This window comes from Pestalotiopsis fici (genome assembly GCF_000516985.1).
Source record: "Pestalotiopsis fici W106-1 unplaced genomic scaffold PFICI_Scf_17, whole genome shotgun sequence".
Lineage (NCBI taxonomy): Eukaryota > Fungi > Ascomycota > Sordariomycetes > Amphisphaeriales > Sporocadaceae > Pestalotiopsis > Pestalotiopsis fici.
In genome coordinates, this window is record NW_006917107.1 from 129,886 (window position 1) to 156,024 (window position 26,139).

General features: G+C 50.0%; 10 protein-coding genes across 10 annotated transcripts; 6 read left to right on the forward strand and 4 right to left on the reverse strand.

Moving 5' to 3' along the window:
• Positions 1-182: 182 nt before the first annotated feature.
• On the reverse strand, positions 183-9,224 carry PFICI_15331 (uncharacterized protein; the record flags this gene model as incomplete). The annotated part of the gene is made up of 8 exons (XM_007843912.1): positions 183-5,234; positions 5,293-5,518; positions 5,585-6,162; positions 6,364-6,431; positions 6,518-6,809; positions 6,990-7,534; positions 7,591-8,974; positions 9,132-9,224. 8 exons carry the CDS (start codon positions 9,222-9,224, stop codon positions 183-185), a joined length of 8,238 nt encoding a protein of 2,745 aa, XP_007842103.1.
• A 632-nt stretch (positions 9,225-9,856) lies between these two features.
• Positions 9,857-11,612, reverse strand: PFICI_15332 (uncharacterized protein; the record flags this gene model as incomplete). The annotated part of the gene is made up of 4 exons (XM_007843913.1): positions 9,857-10,009; positions 10,061-10,181; positions 10,249-11,384; positions 11,472-11,612. The coding sequence occupies 4 exons, from the start codon at positions 11,610-11,612 to the stop codon at positions 9,857-9,859; spliced, it is 1,551 nt and encodes a 516-aa protein (XP_007842104.1).
• Positions 11,613-12,553: 941 nt separating this feature from the next.
• On the reverse strand, positions 12,554-13,983 carry PFICI_15333 (uncharacterized protein; the record flags this gene model as incomplete). The annotated part of the gene is made up of 2 exons (XM_007843914.1): positions 12,554-13,718; positions 13,781-13,983. 2 exons carry the CDS (start codon positions 13,981-13,983, stop codon positions 12,554-12,556), a joined length of 1,368 nt encoding a protein of 455 aa, XP_007842105.1.
• Positions 13,984-14,328: 345 nt separating this feature from the next.
• PFICI_15334 (uncharacterized protein) lies at positions 14,329-16,751 on the forward strand (the record flags this gene model as incomplete). Its single annotated transcript, XM_007843915.1, has 5 exons — positions 14,329-14,408; positions 14,458-14,472; positions 14,525-14,558; positions 14,609-15,702; positions 15,758-16,751. The coding sequence occupies 5 exons, from the start codon at positions 14,329-14,331 to the stop codon at positions 16,749-16,751; spliced, it is 2,217 nt and encodes a 738-aa protein (XP_007842106.1).
• Positions 16,752-17,352: 601 nt separating this feature from the next.
• On the forward strand, positions 17,353-18,654 carry PFICI_15335 (uncharacterized protein; the record flags this gene model as incomplete). Its single annotated transcript, XM_007843916.1, has 1 exon — positions 17,353-18,654. One exon carries the CDS (start codon positions 17,353-17,355, stop codon positions 18,652-18,654), a length of 1,302 nt encoding a protein of 433 aa, XP_007842107.1.
• An 84-nt stretch (positions 18,655-18,738) lies between these two features.
• PFICI_15336 (uncharacterized protein) lies at positions 18,739-19,659 on the forward strand (the record flags this gene model as incomplete). Its single annotated transcript, XM_007843917.1, has 1 exon — positions 18,739-19,659. One exon carries the CDS (start codon positions 18,739-18,741, stop codon positions 19,657-19,659), a length of 921 nt encoding a protein of 306 aa, XP_007842108.1.
• Position 19,660: 1 nt separating this feature from the next.
• On the forward strand, positions 19,661-19,855 carry PFICI_15337 (uncharacterized protein; the record flags this gene model as incomplete). The annotated part of the gene is made up of 1 exon (XM_007843918.1): positions 19,661-19,855. The coding sequence occupies one exon, from the start codon at positions 19,661-19,663 to the stop codon at positions 19,853-19,855; it is 195 nt and encodes a 64-aa protein (XP_007842109.1).
• A 1,373-nt stretch (positions 19,856-21,228) lies between these two features.
• Positions 21,229-22,399, forward strand: PFICI_15338 (uncharacterized protein; the record flags this gene model as incomplete). Its single annotated transcript, XM_007843919.1, has 4 exons — positions 21,229-21,297; positions 21,524-21,614; positions 21,693-22,237; positions 22,286-22,399. 4 exons carry the CDS (start codon positions 21,229-21,231, stop codon positions 22,397-22,399), a joined length of 819 nt encoding a protein of 272 aa, XP_007842110.1.
• Positions 22,400-23,274: 875 nt separating this feature from the next.
• On the forward strand, positions 23,275-24,740 carry PFICI_15339 (Phosphoglycerate kinase; the record flags this gene model as incomplete). Its single annotated transcript, XM_007843920.1, has 3 exons — positions 23,275-23,340; positions 23,488-23,908; positions 23,974-24,740. 3 exons carry the CDS (start codon positions 23,275-23,277, stop codon positions 24,738-24,740), a joined length of 1,254 nt encoding a protein of 417 aa, XP_007842111.1.
• A 626-nt stretch (positions 24,741-25,366) lies between these two features.
• On the reverse strand, positions 25,367-25,843 carry PFICI_15340 (26S proteasome complex subunit sem-1; the record flags this gene model as incomplete). Its single annotated transcript, XM_007843921.1, has 2 exons — positions 25,367-25,548; positions 25,735-25,843. The coding sequence occupies 2 exons, from the start codon at positions 25,841-25,843 to the stop codon at positions 25,367-25,369; spliced, it is 291 nt and encodes a 96-aa protein (XP_007842112.1).
• Between the last annotated feature and the right edge of the window lie 296 nt (positions 25,844-26,139).

Consider the following 26,139-nt stretch of genomic DNA (forward strand, 5'->3'; position numbering starts at 1 on the left):
TTACCTTTGATGGACATTAATCATAATCATAATCATGTTTTTGGGCCACAGGTGTTGGGGGCTTTCTCTTTTGATAGCACAACTCAAATTTATCTACTTAATCAATCCGCAGTAAGGTGATGACAAGAACCTTCCGGAAGCAAATAAACCCTTCTCGCGCGTACAAGTTTCCAGCTAGCCATCTAAAGTCTCAAGTGCTCGCCAATCCAATGTTCAATCTCAACAGCGATAGCAGGGGCGTATGACTTCTCCAGTAAATTTAAATGGCTTCCATTGACATCAACTGTAAAGTTGGCACGCGGCCACTTGGCACTCCATTCGTCCATCGGCATCTTATCCGACCGATCTCGGGCACGTACGAAGAGCGTTGACAGTGTGTCGGGCAGAGGGTTCAGCTCTACGTTCCAACCTCGCAGCGTCCTGGTATACCCACCCACTTTCGCTAATTCCAGATCCAGATCTTCAACAAAACTTCCGCCGCTTGTGCCTGTGAAGTTTCCTGATCTGAGCCCTCCGAGACGAGCAGTGAACACGTTGGCAGGTAACGCTATCAGCCAGTCTGGATCATTTTCACTCCCTGTCACATTGAGGTAGGTATCAATCATAGCAAAACCGGCTAGCCGAGGTTGTTGCCCATCAACTTTGGCTAGTTTAGATGCCACGACGTATGCAACAACGCCTCCAGCAGAGTAACCACCAATGATAATCCCAGGTCTGTCTGAGAAGTGCATTCGAATTGTGCTTACGTGCAGCTCCGCCAACGTATCAAGATCTTGAGGAACATATGGCCCTTGGGGGTGCGGCAACTCGAAGACTTCCCTTTTCCCTTTCATTGCTGATGCCAGATGGCTGTACATACTGAGACTGGCCCCACCGACTCTGATAGTCGGGGTGAAAGCCGGGATAAACACCACAGGCGTATCCGAGGTCTTAAAACTCGAGGGGCTGTTCGTGAGGCATTGAGGAACTGTTGCGTAGCTTGACATGATTGATCCGACTTCTGGAAAGGTCGGGACTGCTAACGCAGCTGCGTCTAGAAGAGCAGCTGCGGCAATATATTGTTCCAACAAGCACAGTCGTCTGTGAATGGAGGCCAGGCTTCCAAATATCTCGGGCTTGACAACGGCCGGGTCATCAAGAGCCAAAGTAGTTGGAGTTGGCGTAGTGTTTGACTTGGTTTCATTTTGATGTTCTTCCGCGGCCGCGGTCATCCCGTCGACCGCGGAATCACTCAAATCCAAGTCAACCGCCAGCCGTAGTTCTGTTTCTATGAGTGGCTCCAAGTATCGTGCCAGTGCTTGGGGGGTATCATAATCCAGCGCCAGCGTAACTGAAAGGGAATTCAACCCAGTCAAGGTCCGCAATCGATTGGTGAGCAAGACAGAAGTAAAAGAGTCAAAGCCGAGATCGTCGAGTCGCTTATCCGGAAGCATAGATTGACTCTGATATCCCAGTACTGCAGCAATTTCATCTCGAAGTAGCCCCAGCAGGGTGTTGAAACGGTCCTGTGGCGAGTTTGCAGCGTGCAAATTTCTGAGAAACGTAGTCCGTTCTCTTGATCGACCTTTGACATGAGACTTCTTGGTCTTGAATGCCACATCAGATGACATCGCAATAGGCAACGCCCCGCGCAGCAGCAACGGCAGAAGGACTGGCTGGGGTAATGCTTTAGAGTGTGCCCGGAGCGACTCGTGAAACAGGTCAAGACCTTGACGGTCTGTGAGCGGCTGTGCATTAGCGAGTCGTGATGCAATCGCCTTTGCCGGTAGTCTACTCTCGGCGGCCATTCCAGTCTCATTCTCCCATGGGCCCCAAGCCAACGATAGCGCAGGCAGTCCACGTCCGAGTCGGAAGTGGGCCAAGGCATCAAGGAAAGCATTCCCTGCCGTATATGCAGCCTGGCCTACATTACCAAAGACACTGGAAAATGACGAAAAGAGGATAAAAGAGCGCACGGTATCCGGTGAGAGTTCGTGAAGGTTCCATGCACCGTCGACCTTGGGACGTAGCACACGAGATGCCAGCTCCGTAGTTTGGGAACCCAATAGCGCGTCATCTACTACACCTGCACAATGTACAATGGCAGTGATTGGCGGGTACAAGTCGCGGCTCTCAATCAACGTGGCCAAATGAGCGCGGTCATTGACATCGCATGCCTCGATACGCACGGCGGCATTGGCAGCTCTCAACTCTTCGTACAGATCGCGCGCTCCTGGCGCTGCGATGCCCGATCGACTGATGAGGAGTAAACTCTTGGCACCATGATTGTGCACAATGTCTCGACTCAGCAGGGCACCAAGTCCATTCGTACCACCAGTGATCAGGACGGTCCCACTGACGTCAAGTGTTGTAGTTTGGCGAGCTTCCGCTGGTGATGTAGCCAGTCTGCTCAATCTGGGGACCATAATCCGTCCATGGTGCAAAACGAAAACTTCCTCGTCTCTGGAAGCAATTGATAAAGCCATTTCAGATTCGTCTGACCCATCCAAATCGACAAGCACTATACGATTCATTCCGAACTCTGCCTGAGCAGATCGTATAAACCCCCATACAGCGGCGGCAACAAGATCAATATTGGAATTGTTACCCATTGAGATTGCCCTCTCCGTCACGAATACAAGGCGATATCCGTCGACAGTATTCGCCATCTGAGTCCTCCATTCATGCACGACCTTGATCACCGCGGCGATAGCTTCATGGACGGCCGGGACGACTGCTGTCGACTCAAGATTGTGGGAACTCTGGATGCGAACAATCCGATCTAGCGTTGTAGCTTTCACGGACTGAGACTCAGGTTCAATCCATTGCAAGTGGTATAAAGCACCTCTGGATTCGGCAGGCCGCCTCGCGCGCAACCTCACTTCAGCAACTTTGGTAACCACTACACCAGTCGCCTCATTGGTCAAAATCAGGGAAAAACGGTCCTCGCTAATGTGACTGATGTGTGCTAAGATCGGACCAGTAGATTCCGCTGCCGCAAGATTCTGAACTCCTCGGAGAGAAAAGGGCAGCAAAACATCGCCATTAGCAACTTTTTCAGGTGAAGCAAGGCTTGAAGCATGCAATGCAGCATCAAAAACGGCTGGGTGCAAAGCGAAAGTTGACTTTTGGCCTTCACTCAGAGGTGAGCAGATTTGTGCTAGCACGTCCTTCTCACCCAGGCGCCAGATTGCACGTACGCCTTGAAACGATGGCCCATATCTGACGCCTCCGTCATTCAAGACGGCATATGCTTTGCGAACGTCCACTTCTGGCTCTGTGTCGGTTGGAACTGTACCGGCTACAAGCTCATCGTGACTGGGATTTGCCTCCGATATCAGCGTGAAAGCACCTGTGGCATGTTGCGTCCACTCATGCTGCGTTGCAACGCCGTTGGGGCGTGAATAAATATCGATGGTCCTTCGTATATCGCCGTTCTCATCTCCAGGCTGTGACTCCCCGATGAGTATTTGGATGTGAAGTTCTTCAGACTCCTCTTTTTGCGCTTCTTTATCCAAAGAAAATTCCAGCGGCGCAACAACAGTCACCTCATCCAATATCATCCGCGCAGGCGTGGAGTATTCTGAACATTCTTGGGCAGCCCGCATAGCTAGTTCGGTAAATGCCGTGGCTGGAACAAGCAACTGACCATCTATAGTATGATCACGAAGCCAAGGCTGTCGGGCTGTTGATAGGTAGCCGGAACAAATAATTTTGCTTGTCCCCGGGATAGATGTGGCACTTTGAAGCATCCCATGCTCCAGCACTGGACTGTGAACAATTGGTCGTTGTGCCTGTGCCTGTGCCGTGAATGATCCTACAGATGTAGCCGGCAAGAGTGGAGTATATGGAAGCCAGTACTTTTGTCTTTGGAAAGCATAGACCGGCAAGTTCACAAGATGGGCTCCATTTCCATCAAAGGCAGCCTTCCAGTCAATCGGAATACCACGAGCCCAAAGCTGGCCAAGGGTGGCCAGCAATTTGTCTACTGTGCTATGTGTGCTGACGCTGCCTGTTACATGTGGTGACAGGACTGCGGACGGGCCTATCTCCACAAAGATGGAGATATTTTCATTGGATTCGAGTTCGTTGACAGCATCTGCAAAACGAACCGGCGCACTCACATGACGGACCCAATGCTTTGCGGATCCAAGTTCGGCTGCATGAGCTCGTTTGCCCGTAACAGTAGAGATAAGTGGTATGGTTGTCAATTTTTCTCCTGTCATCAGCTTCTCACTTTCCATTGATGCCATCAGTTCTGCCTCCAGATTGGATAGCATGCCATTCATCATTGGGGAATGAAAGCCATGCTTGATGTTGCGTAATTGGGTGGCTCTTCGCCCTAGACCGGTGAATCTGTCTCTGATGTCGTTGACAGCCGCCAGAGTGCCAGAGACTACCACCGAATTCCGTGAGTTGATAGCCGCTATTGAGGCGACAGTGTTTTCCAACTGCGACAGCTCCTTGGCGACCTCCTCTTCTGTAGCTGATATACTTGCCATAGCACCCTCGGGAGGTAGAGTGGCCATGAGCTTTGCTCGCGCAGCGACGATAGTGGCAGCGTTACGCAATGATAGATCACCGGAGACATGTGCTGCGACGATCTCGCCAAGAGAATGTCCAACCACAAAATTTGGTAGGATATTTAGGGATTCCAACAGGCGAAACATGGCCACCTCAAACACGAAAAGAGTGGCTTGTGCGAAATCGACACGGTCTTGCAGTCTACCGCTACTATCACTCATGGCGTGTACGATCGGGCATTCCAAATGCTGGTCGATTTCGTCACAGGCTTCCTTGAAAGTCTTGCCGAAAATAGGGAAAGTAGTGCATAGCCCTTCGATATCGTCGAGACAAGGCATTCGACTGCCCTGACCCGAGAATAAGCACGCGAGGCGAGGCTTATCACCCGTATTCGTTTCTGCGGTCACAACCTCGGGGTGTCGTTCGCCTCGTGCAAGGATATCGAGTCTTGTTTCAATATCATTCTCGAACAAATTCTGGTCTGAAGAATATGTGATTGTGGCTCTATGTTTCAGAGCGGATCGCGCCGTGGCAAGTGTGAACGCAACATTGGCAGGATCCTGGTTGTGCCTGGAGTTGTCTGTTTGGCACCAAGCCTCCAGCAATGAGCGCGCCTGTGCACGTAAAGCAGCTTCACTTGCACCAGAGATGAGCCAAGGAAATGCGGCAGAGGTATTTCTGGAGTTTGCAACTTTCAGCTCGGCTGGCTCAGGCTGCTCCAGAATTATATGCTTGCAGACCTCAGAAATCAGCAAATGCTTCAGAGAGAACAATGCGCATAAGACTCACACTGTTAGTACCCCCAATACCGAACGAAGACACCGCTGCTCGCCTTGCTCTTCCCACAGACGGCCACTGCCTGGCTGTGCTGAGCAATTCAACCCCACATCCTTCCCAGTTGATATGTTGTGAGGGTTCCCGAATATGCAACGATGCAGGAGCGACGCCATGATGTATAGCTTGGACCATTTTGATGACTCCTGCGACTGCCGCTGCTGCCTGTGTATGACCGATACTATTTTACCACCCTGTGTGTTAGTCTTGTCATGCACCAAAGTCACTAGCCATTGGTACAACTCACTTAGACTTGATTGATCCAAGCAACAACGGTGAAGAGCGGTGAGTCATATTGACTTTGTCATTGCCGTAGCCATTGCCATAAGATGAGATCACAGCCTGTATCTCGATGGGGTCGCCCAGGGGTGTTGCGGTGCCGTGGCCTTCAAGCACGTCAATACTATCTGGTGACAAGCCTGCCTGCGTCAGCGCACTGTTTATGCACATTTGCTGGGCAGCACCGTTTGGTGCCGTGAGGCCATTAGATTTTCCATCAGAGTTCACGGCTGAGCCGCGGATCAAGCCGAGAATCTGACGGCCGTGACGCTTAGCTTCTGAATATCGCTCCAGGAGGACCAGCCCCACGCCCTCGGACCACCCAGTACCAGCTGCTTCACTCGAATACGCCCGGCACCGTCCATCCAAGGACAAGCCGCGACGCCTACTGAATGTGGTGAATGGTCGTGGGTTTGCCATTGTCGTAACTCCTCCTGCAACTGCTAGGTCGCACTCGCCATTGCGCAGAGCTTGCGCTGCTTGATGTATTGCTACCATCGACGACGAGCAACCAGTTGAGATGGCTACTGATGGACCATGAAGACCCTGAACAAGACTTAGTTCGACGCAATATAGCGGAAAACGGTAGGAGAGGGCAGTATGCGTGTTGTGTGAATTCTGAACGAATATCTCGAAATTATTCCCAAGATACGGACACCCTCAGGAGAATTCGATTTCCACGGGAAATAAATTCTACCTTCTCATGTTGAACTGACACGAATAATGAAATGGCAATGCAAGACTTACGAAACAATACGATACACGTCCAGAGAGTACGCTACTGGATGAACCAATGGTAATATGTGCTTCCAATGCTGTATTGTCGCTCGAGACTTATTAGAATGTCTGCAGGTGGATACATATTGGGGTTAAATGATGGTATCGGGGAATATTGGCTCACCGTCATTTCCAATGCCATTTTCGTCGTAGTTTTCGTACAGCGTGCCAATGAATACACCTGTCTGACTACCTTGCAACGACAGTGGTGGAATATTCCCTCGTTCTGCCAATTCCCATGTGGTCTCCAGTAATAATCGTTGCTGGGGATCGGTTGCTAGAGCTTCACGTGGTGCCATGCCGAATAGTCCAGCATCGAAATGGGCGAAGTCAGGCAGAAAGCCGCCGCGTTTCGTTATTGATGTATTGGGCATATCGGGATTCGTGTTGTATAGTGCCTCAAGATCCCACCCACGCTATAGAGCCGTGGTCAGCCAACTGTCAACCTCAAAATTAAGAAAGACTTCCAGAGGAAAAAGTAATGAAACGCAAAGAAGAATGCCAGAAACCGAAAAAAAAAAGCACCGGCAAGAGAAAGAGGGAGAGAAAGAAGAAAGAGAAAAACACAGCAATAAATCATTCTGGCATATTCTTACATCACTGGGAAATTCAGTGGTAGCGTCTACTTCATCCAAGACTAGCTGCCATAAGTCTTCAGGCGAAGAAACTCCTCCGGGATACCGACAGGCCATGGATATGATGGCGATCGGCTCAGCTCCCCCATTTGATGGAGTAGCACTTGGAGACTTTGGCAACGTTGACTCTCGTTGCAGGACTCGGCTGTAGAGGTACTCGCTCAATGCTGCTGGTGTGAAATAATCAAACACAAGAGTGTTAGGGAGACTATCAATCCCAGTAAGGCTGGCAAGCCGGTCCCGAAGAACCACCCCAGCCATCGAATTCAGTCCCAGAAACGAAAAAGGCTGGTTAAAGTGTTGATGGAGCCACTTGACATTGGATTCTCTTTCCCCAACGTTCATAGAACATGCTGCAATTGTTTCCGCAATCACCAGCGACTCCACCGAGTCTTTCGACTGCAATTTGTACCGAACGGCCAGTGGTCTGTTTGTGTATGAAGTCACGGCTGACCTTTTCGGTTTACCAATGACGGTTCGAGGGACCTGATCAATCTCGTAGAATGCTGTTCAAGTGTTTGAGTCAGAATCATCATGTGGAAACATAAAAACAGCTTCTTACCCGTGGGTACCTTGTAATCTGGCAAGACTTTACGGCACGCAGAAAGCAAGTCAGATAAATCAATATCAGCAGCGCTTCTCACGATAAAGGCAACAGGCACCTCTCCAAGCAGCTTATGCGGCATGCCAGCCACGACAACATCGACGACGCCCGGCTGCCGAAGAAGAATATCTTCGAGCTCGCGTGGATGAATATTTTCACCTCCTCGAATGATGAGCTCTTTTCTCCTACCAACCAAGGTCAAATCCGTCCCAGATGCTGAGCTAGAGATAACTGCTACATCTCCGGTAGGATACCACCCATCCGCTCCAAAGCCCGTCTCAACGTCTTTGTGGTATCCGATCATTAATCCAGGACCACGTATCCAAATCTCGCCTTGTTCGCCCTGTTTGACTTGATTTCCATTTGTGTCTACCAGCCTAATTTCGTGGTGTGGAAGCAATGCCATGCTTGAATTGTGGTGATATGTTTGAGTCAGCTTGCTAGTAGCGATAAAGCCGGCTTCGGTACAGCCATAGTTGTTCAGCAGAGTAGCACCAAGCAGTTCTTCAACCTGAGCCTTCATGGGTGCAGGCAATGGAGAACCCCCGGAAATGCATGCTCGTAACTTTGGTAGAGACGGGAATGGCACCGTGTTTGCTGCCTTGACTGCGTCAATCAAACCGTGAAAGGTAGTGGTCGCCCCCACGATAATAGTCGTCTCCCGAGCTTGCATGTCCTTGAGGCCGTCCAACGGTGTCTGTCCAGCATCCGGGATGTACACGCTGGCACCCACGACCACGGTGGTGATTAGGCATACTAAATAGCCCAAGATATGGAACAGGGGGAGAGGACAGTAGATCTGGTCTTCAGGCGTCAAGTCAAGCGCTGAGATAAGGCTGTTGGCACTCCACAGTCTACTTTTTTGATTTGACAGTACTCCTTTCGGCAAATCTGTTGTCCCCGAAGTATAGTGCAAAAAGGCCGCTTCTTCCTCTCCAAGGCCATCAATACTCATGCCCAAGGTCGAGCACTTGTCGTCTTCAATCCAGTCTCGATATTTCACGACTGGACTTCCACCTGCCATAGCGTATACATTGGGAACGTCGTTGGTTAGGACAATGAGGGTGCCTGCCCCAACAGCATTGCTGACTGTGGCAAAGTGGCGGCTATCCGTTATCACAACCTTGGCATCGCAATGCGTCAAGAGCTTAGCCAGCTCCGGTGTTGGGGAGCGAGGATCAAGTGGCACTCCGACGGCACATGCTCGTGTGATTCCGAGCACGGATTCGATAGCCTGTACACATCGACCAAGCAGTATAGCCACAAAATGTCCTCGCCCTATACCGGCATTAACCAAATGAGCTGCTATGCGCCTAGTTCGTTCTTCAAGTTCTCCATAAGTCTAAAAGTCTTTTTAGCACTCGAGGTATATCAAGTATCAGGGTACAGAAAAAAGAAAATACGCAAATCCATCAATTCGAATTCATACTCGTTGAGTTTGTGTATTTGCCGCACCGGAAGACTAGAATTACTAGGGTTCAAAAACTGTGCTGACGTACTATTGCCCATCCTGGACCAGAGAATGCCACCCTCTCGCAATGCTCTGTAGCATGATGGATGAGAATTTGTGGTAGCAGTTTGGATTCTGACATGTTTACGTTTGGAAGAGTAATCTTGATTGACCCATTTGTAAGGCGCGTAGTGTATTGCACAGTTTAACAAAGATATAGTCACTCAATTGACATGAACTCCCTTGTCTATGAGGAGATGGCTTACTTCGTATGTACCCCAAACCTTTCAGCCTCAAATCAATAGTGCACATGACTAACTCGAGGGATCAACGCTAATGATAGGCCTAATTCTCCCGCACTTGGCATTACGTGTGGCCACTAGCCTGAGCTTGGAATACTGAACAATTCTTGGTTTTATGCTTACCGTCTCACGTCAGCGGTCTTGACGATTTCTGGTACACATTAATCATGATGAAGCTTTCCTGGGGGAGTTGATCATGTCGTGATATATAGGTAATGATGTGTGTTCAACGCCTTTAGCTACGCTGCGATAACGGTCGTGCGAAATGACCCTTGAAACACTAAATTAACCCTGGACACTCAAGACAAGCCACAATTTTGCATGCATGATATCTGGGACCATCTAGAATAAAGCTAGTCTGGTCGGCCTTGTTTATCCTCAAGCTCTGGCAGCACTCATTATCTGAAAATTGTTTGTCGACCCTGGCATCCCGAGCAAGACCTGGGTATCTATCAAGGACAGCCTCGTGGCTCTATACCTTCTCTTGATGTTCTACCAAATTCTTATCACCAAGTATCTCGGTCTCCGTTCTCTGCTGTCTGGTCGTCGCAAATTTGACTGTTGCCCATACCGAAGGACTTTCTCTAAACATCAAGTCAATGTCCTCCAAGCGCATGCCCATTGTCTGTTATATTACTGTTAGTAGTGTATAGAAGACATGCTGCAATATTCTTACCTCTGGATACAGGAAATACACTGTTAGTGGGATGCAAAATCCAATGACCGTATATACGATGTAATAGCGATACCCGATATTCTGGATGGCAACGGGTGTAACCATGGTCACCAGAAAGTTGCTAGCAGGCGTGAGCTGGGGATATCCTCCTCCTCATCATCATCACCAGAGTGGACAGATGGACTTACCAAAGCCAATGATTAGCAGTACTAATACTGCTCATGGCGACTCTGAGCCTCAGGGGCGCTATCTCGGCGCAGTACAAGAAGTTGGCGCCTAGAAAGCCAATCGGAATAAAGAAGTTGAACAAGAAGACAAAGAGGACGCTGGTAATCTGGGCGGCATAGTTGGAAGTTGGATACGATGTCGCTACTGCCAGTCCCAGCATACATGTCGCCATACCGGTGCCAGAGACTAGAAAGGCGCTACGTCGACCAAGCTTATCAATCGTGAAGAAACTCACAAAGCAGCTGAGTAGTTTCCAAGTCAGTGTACCGCCAGAGAGTAAGCGGCTCGTTTGTGCTTCGAGCCCAAGGCCGTTCTGAAAGATGACGGTGCTGTAGACGGAGATTAGGTTTCCACCGCTCATTTGCTGGAAGAATTGTAGCAGGAGACAAAGTGCAAAGCGGTACAGAAGTTTGTCTTCGCCCATTTTCAAAAGATCGCTCAGCCTCGCCTGCTTGCCCCCTTGCTCCTCAAGACTCAGCTCGATGGCAGCAATCTCTGCTAGAATATCGCTGCTGGTCTCTTCCGAGTCCCGGAGTGCGCTCATCACCTCCTTGGCCTCGGACACACGTCCTTGATGAACTAGCCACCGCGGAGACTCGGGCATGAGAAAGACGCAGCATATAAGCACAATGCTAAAGAAACTCGCGATACTGATGGGTGGGCGCCAGGTGAGAGGGCCGGTTGGGAACTGGTAGAAGCCCAAGTTGATCCAAGCTTGGAGGACGTAGCCGAGTGCAATGAATAGTCCGCTGAGAACGACATGTCGACCGCGTGTATGCGAACTGCTGCATTCACTCTGCCATGTTGGGACAACTCCACTCAACATGCCGACGCCTACGCCCAGCACCACACGACCAGTGATGAGTTGTGCAATGTGGAAGGACGACGCTTCAAGGATTTCGCCGACCAATGTGAGTAACGCGCCTGATGCGATTATTGGGCGTCTTCCGAAGCGATCGGCCGTGTACGAGCACGAAAGACAGCCTGGCAAGGCGCCAAGAGTGAATGTAGCTATAACTAGGCCTTGAAGAGTCGCATTGGTTGATTTCTGCGTGCCCGTAGTGTTCTTGGTATCGATACTGGGGAAGACTTGAGTCTGAAACAAGTCCATGGGTCAGTATTCCCGCTTCATATATGACTGCCTGCATTTTCGTTTCTTTAGGGGGGAAAAAAAGCCACATACCCAGTCTGCTAATGAAACAAGGCCACCGAGGTTGGATTGATTATATCCAAACAGGATGAAAGCTGGCGCAACAACGAGAAGGAGTTGTGCCGTTGAAAGAGCACTGCCACGAAAGCCTAAGAAAGCTTTGAATAGATCCATTTCGAAAGATATTTGGGGATTTGGTGATGATCGTGGTGGTGAGTATTGGACTGTCGACTTGAACTGCAGCTTGTCAAGTATGCAGAAGTCTCCAGTCCTGTCATGCACTGCAATGCAGATCGTACATCGTTGAAATCTGGGGTTGGCCTCACTTAAAAGCCCGGGCAATGTCTTGGCCTGGGGTATTTCTGGGGTATGGGGGAGCCGGAATAAGATTTCTAAACCGAAGACGCCTTCTGCTATCTACAGCACCATTCGATTTATTGCTAATGGGGTATTTTCTAAGTGACCGGAATAAGCCTCTAAGCCGACCTCCCCCATGCTAGAGTCCAGACCTATTAGTTGCGCCGGTCCATTATAATGGGTCTGCGACCAAAGGGCACCAATTATTGGGCAGCGGAGAGCAGAGATCAGCAGGGCAGGCACCACTGTTACTCACATACGAGAACAAATTCATAATTCTACAAGTTATGGCGGCCATGAAAAGTGCTCAATCACGTAAACTTTTGAAATTAAGCAATTTTGTCATGACCCTGGCCGATTGGCTACGAGGAGTTTGTATGACTGTAGGCCCAAGGCATGCGGGGCGTGCTAGGGGATCGAAGTGGACTGTCGTGCTATTCCAACTGTCTGTCTTGCATTATTTGTCTACAAATTTGATTCGCCATTTAGGTACCTAGCAAAAAGCCTTGTATTATAGCAATCACCTAGGGATAAAGTCATGCAATATTCCCAAGGTTATACAGGCAAGGTTCAATCATTCCCAACTACAGATTGGTCAAAAAAAAAAAAAAAAAAAAAAAAACCATACATGGGTTTATTATTGCTCCATTCCTTTTTCAACCGAGAGGGCATCGCTCGATCAATGTCGAATTTATTTCCTTGGATATTTTCAAGTTTGATCTTCTGCTTAATGGCGGGAGAAAAAAAAAAAGATTGGTTTAACTATTTACTTTCGCCTTCGAGTACTGTAGCATCTCATCCACCATGAGCTGACTTGCGCCGAAATAGTTTATCGGATTGCATAGATCAGCAAGAGTTTCCTCACTAATCTTTGCCATTACTTCTGGTTGGCCCTTCAGTACGTCCAGTAAAGAAATACGCTCTTCAATGGACTTCTTACAAGCCTCATAGACAACGTCATGCGCGGGCTGACGCCCTATGAATGGCGCAAGCCCCATCATAACCGCCTCTCCAACGATCAGCCCCTTTGTTGAACAAAGATTGTTCATCATAGACTCGGTATTCACGACCAAGCCTCCAAGGGCAAAGTTTGTCTGATGCAGCGATCCGACAGCCAGCACAAAGGAGCTCGGGATCGCAACCCACTCTAGATGCCACGGTCCTGATGCGCGCTCAAAATCAACCACCATGCCATCCAGGCCCAGACTAGCATTCGCCCTGAGGAGTTTCGATGCAGCCAAGATAACCTCGCTAGATATGGGGTTTCTCTTCTGAGGCATGGTAGACGACGCTCCTCGATGGGGCACAAAGGGCTCAGAGACTTCTCCCATCTCATTGGAAGACATGATGATTATATCATAGGCAATCTTGCCCAGAGATCCGCCGACTAACGCGAGAAAGTTGAGAATCTCGGCTATGTTGTCTCGCGCAACATGCCAGGTGATTGGAGGGTTTTGCAATCCTAGTTCTTCTGCCAGTGCTGCGCGTACTCGCAGTCCAGTGTCATCAGAGCCGAGAGAGGCTAAAGTTCCTGCGGCGCCTCCGAATTGGACCTGCAGGCATCTTTCTTGAATGTCCTTGACTCGGGCATGGTGGCGGACGATACTGGACAAGTAGACTGCACACTTGTAACCAAACGTGCACGGCAATGCATGTTGCAGGTGAGTGCGACCGGCCATTGGAGTGTCTCGGTAAACGGCCGATAGTTTTTCCAAGATGGAGATCAGCTCTCGGATCTGTCGCTCGACAATTTGCAGGCCAGAACGAATTTGCAGCATGGAGGCATCGTCCATGATATCCTGCGTGGTAGCCCCCCAGTGAATATACTTGGCTTTTTCAGCCGGGCATTGTGGAAGTAGCTGTTCGATAAGAGGCAGCACTGGATATCCGACAATGTCTGTGTCGTGTGCCAGTTTTTCAAAACTATGTACAATAGTGTTAGTCGCTATAGAGTTTCAAGGGTGCCGAAACGTTGTTCTACTCACTCAAGAACTGCCGCTTCTAGCGCTGTGGTTATGGCGTCGCCTGCATCAGCGGGTATTACCCCCGTCTTTGCCTGCGCCCGGGCTAGGGCAGCCTCCACCCGTACCATCTGTTTTACATAGGCTGCATCGGTGAAGATGTCTCGTATCTCTTGCGTTCCAAAAAGATTGCGAAAGACGCGGGAGTCTAGTGCAGATGTTGCCATGATTCTCAATAATGAAGGGAGGTGAGCAAATTGCAGCAGTAAGAGAATGACCGTACAGCTCAAAGCAGGAGAATCCCTTTATACGGCCAAAGTCAACTCGGAATAAGAGCCTATTCCGTACCCACCCTAGCAGTAGTATACACTGTGGGTCCACGTGATTGTTCTCTTTTGGAAAAAGCCCTCGGTCGATGAATGGAGACTTGGGAACACGCCTGATCAACACACCTTCGTTCACCTCCGAGACTTACCCGGCTTCCCTGATCTCAACTCCACGAGCCATTACGCATTTCGCGTAACTGAGTCGCCGACTATGCATTTCACTTTGCCGATGGGACTATTTAAGATATGGAATTGACCGACGATGCCAGCGCTCTCTCCAGCCATGGCTCGTCGGACGCGGCCGCCACTGGACTTGGTCAGGTTTGGTATGTCGTAGAACTGACTTCGCTTACAAGTGCTCTGACATCATTACAGTGACCGATGTCGGCAGTAGGTCGCCATTTTGCTTACTACTTCTCTGATTTAAACTCATGGACTGTAGGAAGAAAGTGAAGTGCGACGCGGCACTCCCGTCCGTGAGTTCAATACTCGCCCCGACTCTGAAAAGGTCTAATTTTTGCACCAGTGCGGATCCTGTCTAGCTGCGGGTGTCCTTTGCGAGAAGTCGGCGAAGCTCCGGAGGAGAACAAAGATACGGGGCTACCAAATCAATATGGAAGACCAGTTAAAAAGAGCCCAGGCGGAAAATGCAGAGCTCAAACGTTTGCTGCAGGCGGAGCGTGAAGCAAACACGGTACTTCGCCGTCAGAATCAAGGACTGATGCCGGGCTCGCTAGAGGGCCCTGACATTCCAGAGACCCGTACAGCACTGCTTAGTAGCACTTCGGGAAAGACCCGGGAATCCGAGGTCGCGGCGGCAACACACGAACAATCGCCTACCGTGCTTATCCAGCATATGGGGCGGCTTGTCACTGATCAAATGGGAACCCAAAGGTTTGCGGGCACGACAACGGGAATCCATTTCGTCCTATCCACACAACAAGCGATTAAGACGCGCATGGATGTGATAGGATGGTTCCCAGAAAGTTGTTTCAGATTATACCTTCTACAGATGCCAATTCACGAGCCTGCTGCTTCTATCCTGGGCCCCGGGGACATCCTTAGCCTTGAAGATTCATTGCGACTTTTCGGACGTCTCTGTCCACATACCCCATCCTATTATGCTGGCCATGTCCACCGTTTCATCACTTCGTGGTCAGCTTACTGCCCTATAATAGCTGCATCTGATTTCCAGACCAAGCTCACCAGCCTGCTGGAACGTTCGCAACAGGGATTACACGAGCTATCGATTACAGATGTTGACTGCTGTATCGCTTTTCAATTGGTCATCATCCTATTGATAAACAACTCGAATATTGATGCGAGATCAGCCCATGACTTTCTGTCTGATCGGGATATAGAAGGCATGGGAGTAGTCTCAAGGACGCTGTTCATTCGGATGATGCAAATACGAACCCAGCCTAGCCTCCAAGGACTACTGCTTCTGGGCCTCTACTTCCAGCTAACCGGCCAGAACCAGCATATGATACAATTAAGTGGCCTTAATGTCCAGTTTGCCCATTCCTTGGGATTACATCGACACAGTCGCCGTTTCACCTATTGCGCCTCTGAAATCGAATTGAGAAGGAGAATCTGGTGGTGCGTATATATCTATGACAAGTAAGTCTTTACAAACAATTTCAAATAGAAAAAACAGTTATAAACAACTATCTAGGATGGCGGCTATTACGCACGGGCTGCCGAAATTGATCAACGACTCCAATGTCGACATTGATATGCCAGTTGATTGCGACCTTCAAGTTGTCACAGCCACTGACCTGACCTATCCTTTACCCGGAGAATCTACGCCGATCCGAGATTTCAATCATTTTGTCCATCTAAATCAACTTTTCTCCTCAGTACTCACACAGTTGTACACGACAACAGACCGTCGTGGCGGACCTGAGAAAATGGAGCGCCTGTCCGCCGCGTTGCAAAGCTGGGAACAACGCTTCATCATGCATAGCCATGACTTTTCTTCTGCTCTACCGGCACCTCCCAAGGACAGTGGTCTCGACCCGGCCGCATCCGTGCTTCCACTAATGGCCGAGGTTGCGAGATTACTCATCCATCGGCCGGGTCTTACTTTCGATCCGGGGACACCACCCTTTCGACAGTGCCTTGACGTGTGCACAGAAGCTTCTACGAACATTATCAATATTGCATCGAAAAGAACTGGCTGCAAGACTCTCAATATCATATACCCACCGATATGTGGTTTGATATTCCAATCTGCACTGATGCATGTTTTTTATTATTGTCACGCCGCGAAGGACCACATGCCGGAATCGTCTGCGACTGCGTCCAGCGCCGAAATCATTCAGAAGGCCATTGGCTTTCTGGACTGGACCATGCAATCTCAGAACAGAGAGGGTCAGGATTCAGGTGATACTGGCCGCTCAGTCGGCCAGGCGTTGCAACTTCTACGAGCCATCTTGCAAGTTTTGCCGGTACTTGCCGACCCCTCGAGCTACGTGGACGACTCTATCGATTGTGGCATTCCGGGAAATGCAGGTTCGGCGAGCCAGCAACCGGGCCCTACTTTGCCTGCACATGAGTTGAACACCATCTTCGATGAACTAATGTGTTCTCCTCTCGAGGGTAACGATCTCATGGGATCTCTTGATTGGCTTCTTGACACCGAGTTTAGCCCCTGGGCTTCGAGGTAGCTCATATAAGCTGGGTATCTTGATGGAGAATATGGTTTGCTTGGTAGCAGATTCAATGGCTTGAAGCATAGGTTACTGCCTCCTGTATCTCCTAATAGTTCGGGTTATCCCGGTGTGTTCATTCACGCCTGGGACCACGCTATCACGCTTGTTTCCCATTCTACGGTTGCCCAGAGGGTAAACCGTTGAAAACTTTCAAATCGTACAGGAAATAATTAAAGTCACCTAAGTAATAACTATAAAAAAGTGCAAAAAGTAAGAAAATAAATAAAGAATAAAGAAGAGAATAAAGAAGTAGATTGCACCCTCCCTTGTCATGACGCCATTCCCCGCATGCATCGAAAAGATGGGGTGCATATTTCTTCATCCATCTGATCAGCAATCCCCCGCAGTCGTCACTACCCGTGTTGATCTGCTGGATCGCACTTACCGACGGTGCTTATAATACTACAGCTTGGTATGTTATGTACAGTAACTTCTTGAAGCTGGGAGTCTTCCCCTCTCCAAGATCCGTCAACATATTCGTACTGCTGTCCCCTTATCCCCACTGATCCTCGTCTATCTTCAGACTATCTTCATCCAGTCTCGCGATACTTGCGATATGAGGATCATTTCAATTTTGTCGTGGGCCGGTGCTGCTACATCATATGCTGTAAGGAACGCTGTGAGGATCAAGAGTCAACGTGTTCAGCTGCCAGACTATCACAAGAACGCGGGGGTTCTTCGATATGTTAATCCACTCATTGGCACGAATGGCGCAAATCCCGATAACAACGGGGGCATGATCCCATCAGTCTCGATTCCCTTTGGGATGACGAGATGGACACCTCAAACAAGGGGGAACTTCATCTCACAAGTTCCATGTCATGACACTGACCAATATATTCACGGATTCCAAGCTACGCACCAACCAGCCATATGGATGGGAGAGCAAGGCCAGGTAGTATTGACGCCGGGGTGGAGCCAGGAAATCAAGGCGCTATTCCAGGAACGCGGTCTGGCATTCAGGAAAGAGGATGAAGTCAGCACACCATATGTCTACGAGGTCCTCCTCAATGCCGATACACAGGGCGAACATGGATGGAACCTTACAGAAGAGGCCGCTGGAGGGGGTCCCGTGCCTGGTGGAGCGGGTAGTGCACCGCTTGCTGTGATTGTAGGCGCGAATGGTCGCATCAGGAGGTCCAAAAGAGAGCCCAATGCCCGGGATCGGACAATAAGAGCTGCCATGGGTGCAACGGCGCACGTGGGCTTTCTCCGATTTGACTTCGAGGATGCTTTCGGGTCTGAAGGCCTTTCCACGGAGCCATACATCCATGTACAAGCATCACATATGGGCTGGAACGGGGATATTCGCATTGATCCTGGCAGGAGTGAAATATCTGGTAGCAATACCGAACGACAGGATTACAAGTTAGGACCTAATCGATCGGTCTCCTTTAAGGGGTTTTTCATTTCTCGATTTTCTATCCCATTCAGTTCATTTGGAACAACAAACGGAGGGAATGTTACAGGAAATTCTGCTCACATATCTGGAGGATTCTCCGGTGGTTATGTCAAGTTTCCCGCGAACACCACGAGAGTTGAAGTCCGAACAGCAGTCTCATTTGTGAGTGTAGAACAAGCAAGGAAGAACCTTGAGTTTGAAGTACCTGACGACATGTCATTTGAGGATATGATTGAGTCGACGAAGCACACTTGGCTTGACAAGTTGGGAAGAGTCACAATCGAAGGGGTCAACTCCACGGACAAGGAGCATGACCCAAGGACTATCTGGTACACGGGATTATACCACGCCTTACAATACCCAAACGACTTTTCGGAGCCTCTGAGCGATGAAACAGGGTCCGCCAAAGTATATTATAATGGCTATGCTGACAGTGTGCACAAGTCAAATGAGTAATATTACCAATCCTGGTCGATCTGGGACACGTACCGTGCGGAGCACTCTCTTCTCACCATCTTCGCTCCGGAGAGGGTCAATAACATGATGCACACTCTTCTCAACATCTTTGACTGGACCGGGCGCTTACCAGTGTGGGCCAACATGGTGGAAACGAACATCATGATCGCCACAAATGCCGATGTGGTACTGGCAAATGCAATCTCACGTGGCTTCCGTAGCTTCGATCTCGCAAAGGCGTGGAAAGCCGTATGGACGGATGCATATGTGGCCCCTGACAATGACACGGAATTGTTATACTATGATCGCGAGCCTGAGACAGGATATGAAGCTCGTGCAGGATTGACGAGCTATATGGAGCGTGGCTGGGTCGCGAATGATGGATGGTCGGAGTCTGCGTCCAGGACGTTAGACTATGCTTTTAACGATGCTGCTTGTGCTGTGGTGGCCAGAGCCATAGGCGACATCCAAGGGGCAGAATCCTTGGAGAGGCGGAGTAAGAACTACAAGACCATTTGGAATAACGAAACTCAATTGATGCAAGCCCGAAATGCGAACGGAACTTGGGCAAATGAAACTTGGGGTTGGACAGAAGGAGACAAAGGGGTATACACTTTCGATGTGATGCATGATATCAATGGACTGGCGTCGCTTTTTGCAGGTGGCCGTGATGGCCTCAAAAACAAGCTCGACGAACATTTCGCTGGAGGACACAATTTGCACAGTAATGAGCCCGCACACCACGTTTCCTATCTGTATTCTCTTCTTGGAGATCCTTCGTCGACAGCGGACCAAATCAGATCGATCATGTGGGAGGACTATAACGCAACAAGCTCAGGGCTCAGCGGCAATGAGGACCTAGGCCAGATGAGCGCATGGTATGTGTTCTCGGCGCTTGGATTCTACCCTGTCAACTCTGCAAGCGATGCATATGTTATTGGTTCGCCGAGCTTTGAAAAGGTCACTCACTATACGACTGCCAGCTGGGGCGAGGACTGGGGGTGAGATGGGCACAAATGAAGCGGACGAGAAGACCCTGGTGATCAGTGCTCCGGGAGCTATTAGCAAGCCTTATGTTAGTGGTGTTAAGGTTGATGGTAAGGAATTGTCTCGGCCGATACTCCAGCATTGCGAGCTGGTAGGTGCCAGCCTCATCGAGTTTGACATGAGCGATACACGGGGATCATGGGGCACTACCTAGCAACAGCCAAGGATCGATGAAGCATGCAAATTTGTGGTCCGTACCTAGCTAACTGTTCTTCATCGAAGTGTTTACTTAACCCCCGTGTTTCGATTCTCTTGTGCCGTCCATTTGCGCATCTAGATATCGAAAAGTGTATATCAACTACCAAGACTGCAAGACTGCATGATTTCTGTGTCTTAGGTTGGCATATAATAGACTCCGTCTTTATTGCTAGGGTGTGTCACTTAGATAATCCAGTGCGACGAGACCTTGCGTATCTTCATCGCAGTCGAGTGACTACTATAGGAACGAAGTGTTTCCAGCATAGAAACTTCTTTCATGCAGCCATGCCAACAACTTTGATCAATTCGTTTTGTAAATGAACTGGTAGGAGTGAACTTTGAGAGAGGATATGATTCGTTCAACAACCGAGTATTCGTCCTCTCTGATTGGCGGGCATCTCACAGGACGGAATACTCGGGTAGTTGGATCCCCGGATCGAGGAGGCGGCTTACAGTGCTTCTTAGGCGGGATCTAGGCAGCGGCACACTGAGATAAGGTTGGAATTGAGACACGAATGACTTGGCAATAGATGCCGACTTTGCGGAACAGGAATTGCGATTTAGTTCAGGGCCAATATCATGGAGAATGGCCTTTATGAATGGGCTGCTGTATTGGGTATAATTATGGTATATTTATGCGATACTGTCTGTTGTCGATTACATTGACTACTGGTGAAACGTCGAGGGATGGACGTGTTGTGTAATAATTGACTGGAGACGTGCACTGCCTCCCTGGGCTGGGTGGAGGAGAAGACGAGATTCGCAATCCTTAGGCGCCGATCAACCGCTGGCCGGGGGGCGAAAAGGCCAAATGCTGTGACTTGCCCTCCCGTATTCTGTGATTGTCGTGATTTCTTCCAACTGCAAGGACAAAACCACAGCGGCATCAAATACCACGTTGCGACTCCCGTCGCTGTCCATTTCTTCTTCGTCTTGTCCTCGTCCGACGACTTCCGTCCAATCTGCGCTGAGCGACTGGACACCTCTCCAAAGGCACGGAGCATTTCCCCCGCTCCTCGCAGTCTGACTCGACCTTTTTACTGCCTAAGAGTCCCTAACCTAGACCCGTCCAACTGCGACTTGAGGCGTATCGAGATCTGGTGCTTCAGTCTTTATCGCCCGAGCAGCACAGAGGGTTCTAACTTTCAACGTCATTGACCCGTTCTTACCACTGGAGCGGAGCCGCGAATTATCGCTGATCACTTCATTCCATCGACTTACCTGTCATACCTGCCTGCCCTGCGTACCGCCATCCCAAGGCTCGCTGGTGGTGAATTCTATAGACCATCTTTTTCATCCAGCGCTGGCATTCCAACCTCTACCTTCAAGATGACTTGGGAACTCACCCGGCGCCGCATCGCCCGTGCGGCCAACAGCAAGTTCATCTTCGATCGCATTGTACGTCTTACCTAACTTTGCGCATTCACTTTGAGCAAATCTCCCCAGAATTCAGTGTTGGCCCGCTATTCTCCCTCTATCGCAAGCTTAAGTGGCTACCAGCGAACTCCACCAGAACTCTGTAATTGCTATGACGCAAAGGGTCCAAACAGCTGCACATTTTTTCGATGCTTGTTGCAGTATTGTTATATTTTTGCTGACTGTTTCCTCCTCTCCTTCTATCTAGCCACTACTCCATGCTGTTATTTTCTTTATTGAGATGATGGTTGTGGCACGCCTTGTCACGAGGTTCAACGCCTACTATGACGAACGACCAGGTAAGCACCGCCCAAAAACGATAGACTGCGAAACCTTGATCATCCGCATCGATTACAATCTGACCCCATGAATATCAGTTCTCACCATGATGGTGACCAACGCCGTCCTGGGTGGCATCGCCGATACGGTAGCCCAGACCATTACCTCTGTGCGGGAGAGGGCCTTGCGCAAACCCGGCGGCATCTCCAAGGAGGATCCCGTAGCAGTCGAGATCCACGAGCTCGACCGCAAGAACCCATTATACGAGCGCGATCTCATTCCCGATTCCAAGCTGCTTCCTCCTCCATTCGACTTTGAGCGTCTCACTCGCTTCATGGCGTACGGTTTCGCCATGGCGCCTGTGCAGTACAAGTGGTTCTCGTTCCTGTCGCGCGCATTCCCCATCACCAAGGAGGCTTCTTTTGGTCCGGCAATGAAGCGCATGGCGTTTGACCAGCTGGTGTTTGCGCCCTTTGGTATCGCCTGCTTCTTTACGGCCATGACGGTCGCAGAGGGCGGTGGCCGCAGGGCTGTCTCCCACAAGCTGAGAGACATGTACGTCCCGACTCTGAAGGCAAACTTCATGGTCTGGCCTGCTGTGCAGTTGATCAACTTCAAGCTCATGCCTGTACAATTCCAGCTGGTATGTACTCAAGCCTTATATTTGTGGACTAGTACTAACATGATGAAGCCGTTCGTTTCGACTGTCGGTATTGCTTGGACTGCCTACCTGTCGCTTACCAACTCTTCCGAGGAGGTTCCTCAGGCCAACGAGGCTAGATCGCCCAACATTCGCCTTCCCTAAATGTTTGTCCGTGTCGGCCGTGGAATTGGCAGCATAGGGGAATCATGACACATGTATCCAGCTAGTCGGATAGGATAGGATCGAGCTCTTCAGCTCACACACTTTGTTGCCGTCCACTTCCCTGGACGCGGAGTATACTGCTTTACTTTGGCATGGCGTTTGGTCAAATTTTGGAGAAGGGCATTCAGGTTGGCGTTATGCATTTCCTATGTACCTAGGTTTCGTATTCAACTTGTATAGTTACAATGTTTGAAGGGGAAAAAAAATCAAATGTGCCACTCGTGTAATTCGACGTGACGGTTTATTTGTCGCATGTCATCTGGATTGACGGCTTGGCGGAATATCCAGCTACTTATGATACTCCCGCAAGGATTCCCGAGGGATTAATGTTAGTGCTGCCTCGACCCCCGCGAAATCCCGGCAAGTGTTACCAATGGTGTATTATATGAAATGCATACTCGGGAGAGACTATACACGAAATATCGCGGGTTGCCGAATACTGCCGCGGTCATACCATCTCGACGACCTGGAGCATGATCTTGACGAAAACCGATAGGAATGGCGCTAATGGTAGCAAGCGGGTAACGTCACTGCTCCTTGGGCATGGGTCGTAACCCACCTACCCTGGAGGTAGCTTGAGGGAAACGGACCTTTTTCACCCCACCATTGCGATTGCCCCTCCTTCGAACAAGCTCCCGAGAGTCCAGAACTCAACCAAACATCTGCGTGTTTTTCCTAATCTAATATTGTCCCAGATCACCGCATAGACCTTGACTTTTTCTTCTCTTCACAAAATTCCCATTATACCCTCATCCCTCCGAAATTTCTTTCTCCTTTCCAAATACAAATTCAACTTGCAATCGAGAATCCTCAACATGTCTCTGTCCAGCAAGCTGTCTATCACCGATGTCGACTTGAAAGGCAAGCGGGTGCTCATCCGAGTAAGTCAACAATACACAATCTTCAGCAGCAAATGGGCTTTCGAGCCCAGCCAATCTTGCTCAGGGCATTTGGGCCGGCCCAGAATCGACTCCGACTCCTAGTCCTCCCTCTCATCTTAGATATATAGTCTAACAACCAATTTACAGGTCGACTTCAACGTCCCCCTTGACGCCGACAAGAAGGTCACCAACAACCAGCGTATTGCCGGCGCTGTGCCCACCATCAAGCACGCCATCGACAATGGTGCCAAGGCCGTTGTCCTCATGTCTCACCTAGGCCGCCCCAACGGCTCTCCCAATGCCAAGTACAGCCTGAAGCCCGTTGTTCCGGAGCTCGAGAAGCTTCTCGGCAAGAGCGTTCAGTTCGCCCCCGACTGTGTCGGTCCGGAGGTTGAGGAGATCGTCTCCAAGGCCGACAACGGCCAGGTTGTGTTGCTTGAGAACCTGCGATTCCACATTGAGGAGGAGGGTTCCGCCAAGGATGCCGACGGCAACAAGACCAAGGCTGACAAGGCCAAGGTTGAGGAATTCCGCAAGGGCTTGACTGCTCTCGGTGATGTCTACGTCAGTCAGTATCCCCCGAGACATGAACTTTTTGGCTATCTTAGATCATTTTGCTAAATATTGCTCTAGACGATGCTTTCGGCACTGCTCACCGTGCTCACTCTTCCATGGTTGGTGTTGACTTGCCTCAGAAGGCTGCCGGTTTCCTCATGAAGAAGGAGCTCGACTACTTTGCTCAGGCCCTTGAGTCGCCCAAGCGGCCTTTCCTTGCCATCCTGGGTGGCGCCAAGGTTTCCGACAAGATCCAGCTCATTGACAACCTGCTGGACAAGGTCAACAGCCTGATTATCTGCGGTGGCATGGCTTTCACCTTCAAGAAGACCCTCGAGGGTGTCAACATTGGTAACTCTTTGTTCGATGAAGCTGGCTCCAAGACTGTGGGCCAGCTGATGGAGAAGGCCAAGAAGAACAACGTCAAGGTCACCCTCCCCGTCGACTACGTGACCGCCGACAAGTTTGACAAGGATGCCACCACTGGCTCGGCCACTGACAAGGATGGTATTCCCGACGGCTGGATGGGTCTTGACTGCGGTCCCGAGTCCATCAAGCTGTACAAGGCTGCCATTGAGGACGCCCAGACCATCCTCTGGAACGGCCCCGCTGGTGTGTTCGAGTTTGAGAAGTTTGCCAATGGCACCAAGGCTACCCTCGATGCATTCACTGATGCCGTCTCCAAGGGTAAGATCGGTATCATCGGCGGCGGTGACACCGCCACCGTTGCTGCCAAGTACGGTGCCGAGGCCAAGTGCAGCCATGTCTCGACCGGTGGTGGTGCTTCGCTCGAGTTGCTCGAGGGTAAGGAACTGCCCGGTGTTACTGCTCTCAGCAGCAAATGAATATCCCGTGGTGTGGATGCAAAGCTTTAGAATGCGCGTATGCAACCTACCATAACTCCGTGTCCCCAGCAGCATGGCTTCAGCTTTTCTGGACGATGATTCCGTCGTTGAACACTTGAACGAAAAGACTGTTCGAGCAGAGAACCTGTGAACACATCTTAACCATAAAACAAACGAATGAGCATCATAGGTCGGTTGGGTGTACTAGGATTCGGATCCAAAAGAACTATGTAGACCTTGATTGTATGTCCGTAAAATGAAACATAAATGCAGTCAACACAAATGTTCAAGATAATGATTGCGAAGAATGTGAATCCGTTGAGTCGCAGCTCATGGATATAGTGTCTATGATGTTTCTTATTTTGGGGTTTACGTACTACCGGCCGGTCAGGATCGACATGACTTGGTCGACCTGCTCGAGTTCCAGATACCACAGTGGCCGGTTGCATTATCACCGAGTCTATACAGTCTTGACATTGCCTCAGGTTGTCATTTCCCCTCGTTTTTGCCACGCTGGAAATGGGCGTTGCTTGATGTTGACTGTGTTATAATGTTTGGCCCGCTTCAATCTATCATCGTCTTCATTGTCGTTGATTGATCGATCGGTTTCTTTCAACCACACTCTCTTATTTCCTCTTGGCGGCATCAACCTTGCGCAGTTCCTCGCGCAGCTGTGCACTAAAGTCGTCGGACGTGTCGTCGTCATCCCATGACTTCTCCCAGAGATACTTTTCACCCTCCTTGCCCTCGCCCTCGGTAGCGGATTGTGCGGCTTGAGCAGCCTTTTCGGTCTCGTTCTCGGGCCAATCTGTCATGGTAGAAAGTCATTAGTATCCAACGGTTATGAAGATTAATTGGGCATGACCCGCACACGGGAATCAAGGGTCAGCTTGGGCGGAGGTAATCGACCACATCCCATCGGCGGTCATTTTGAATCACGATTGAGCGCAATGCAAGACAATGGCGCTTTGCAAGGGGAAGTAATGCAACGTACCTTCGACAGGGAAGTCTTCAAACTCGTCGTCCTCTTCCAGAGCGGCGGCCGACTTTTGCGCGGTCTGGGCCTGCTCAGGCTTCTCTGCTTGTGTCTTTTCGGCAGCCATGGTGATGATGGCGGGGGAGCTTGGTTGGGTCTTGGGGGAGTTCGTTATGCGAGAGTTTGTCTTCAAGCCGAGATGGAAGTCCCCGCTGGCAAGATCCGTTCAAATGGCACGAGATGGAGAGAGCGAAAAGGTGCGTTGCAGTGTGGCGCGGCTGAATGTGTTTGTGTTGTGGTCGTTGATTACGAACCCAAGAATTGAGTGTTGCACTAGGTACCTTTACCTACGTACAACAAGGCTGTTTGGGGGCGGCGGGATGATGGACGGACGGATAGGAACGTGAGGCTGGACCCAGCTTG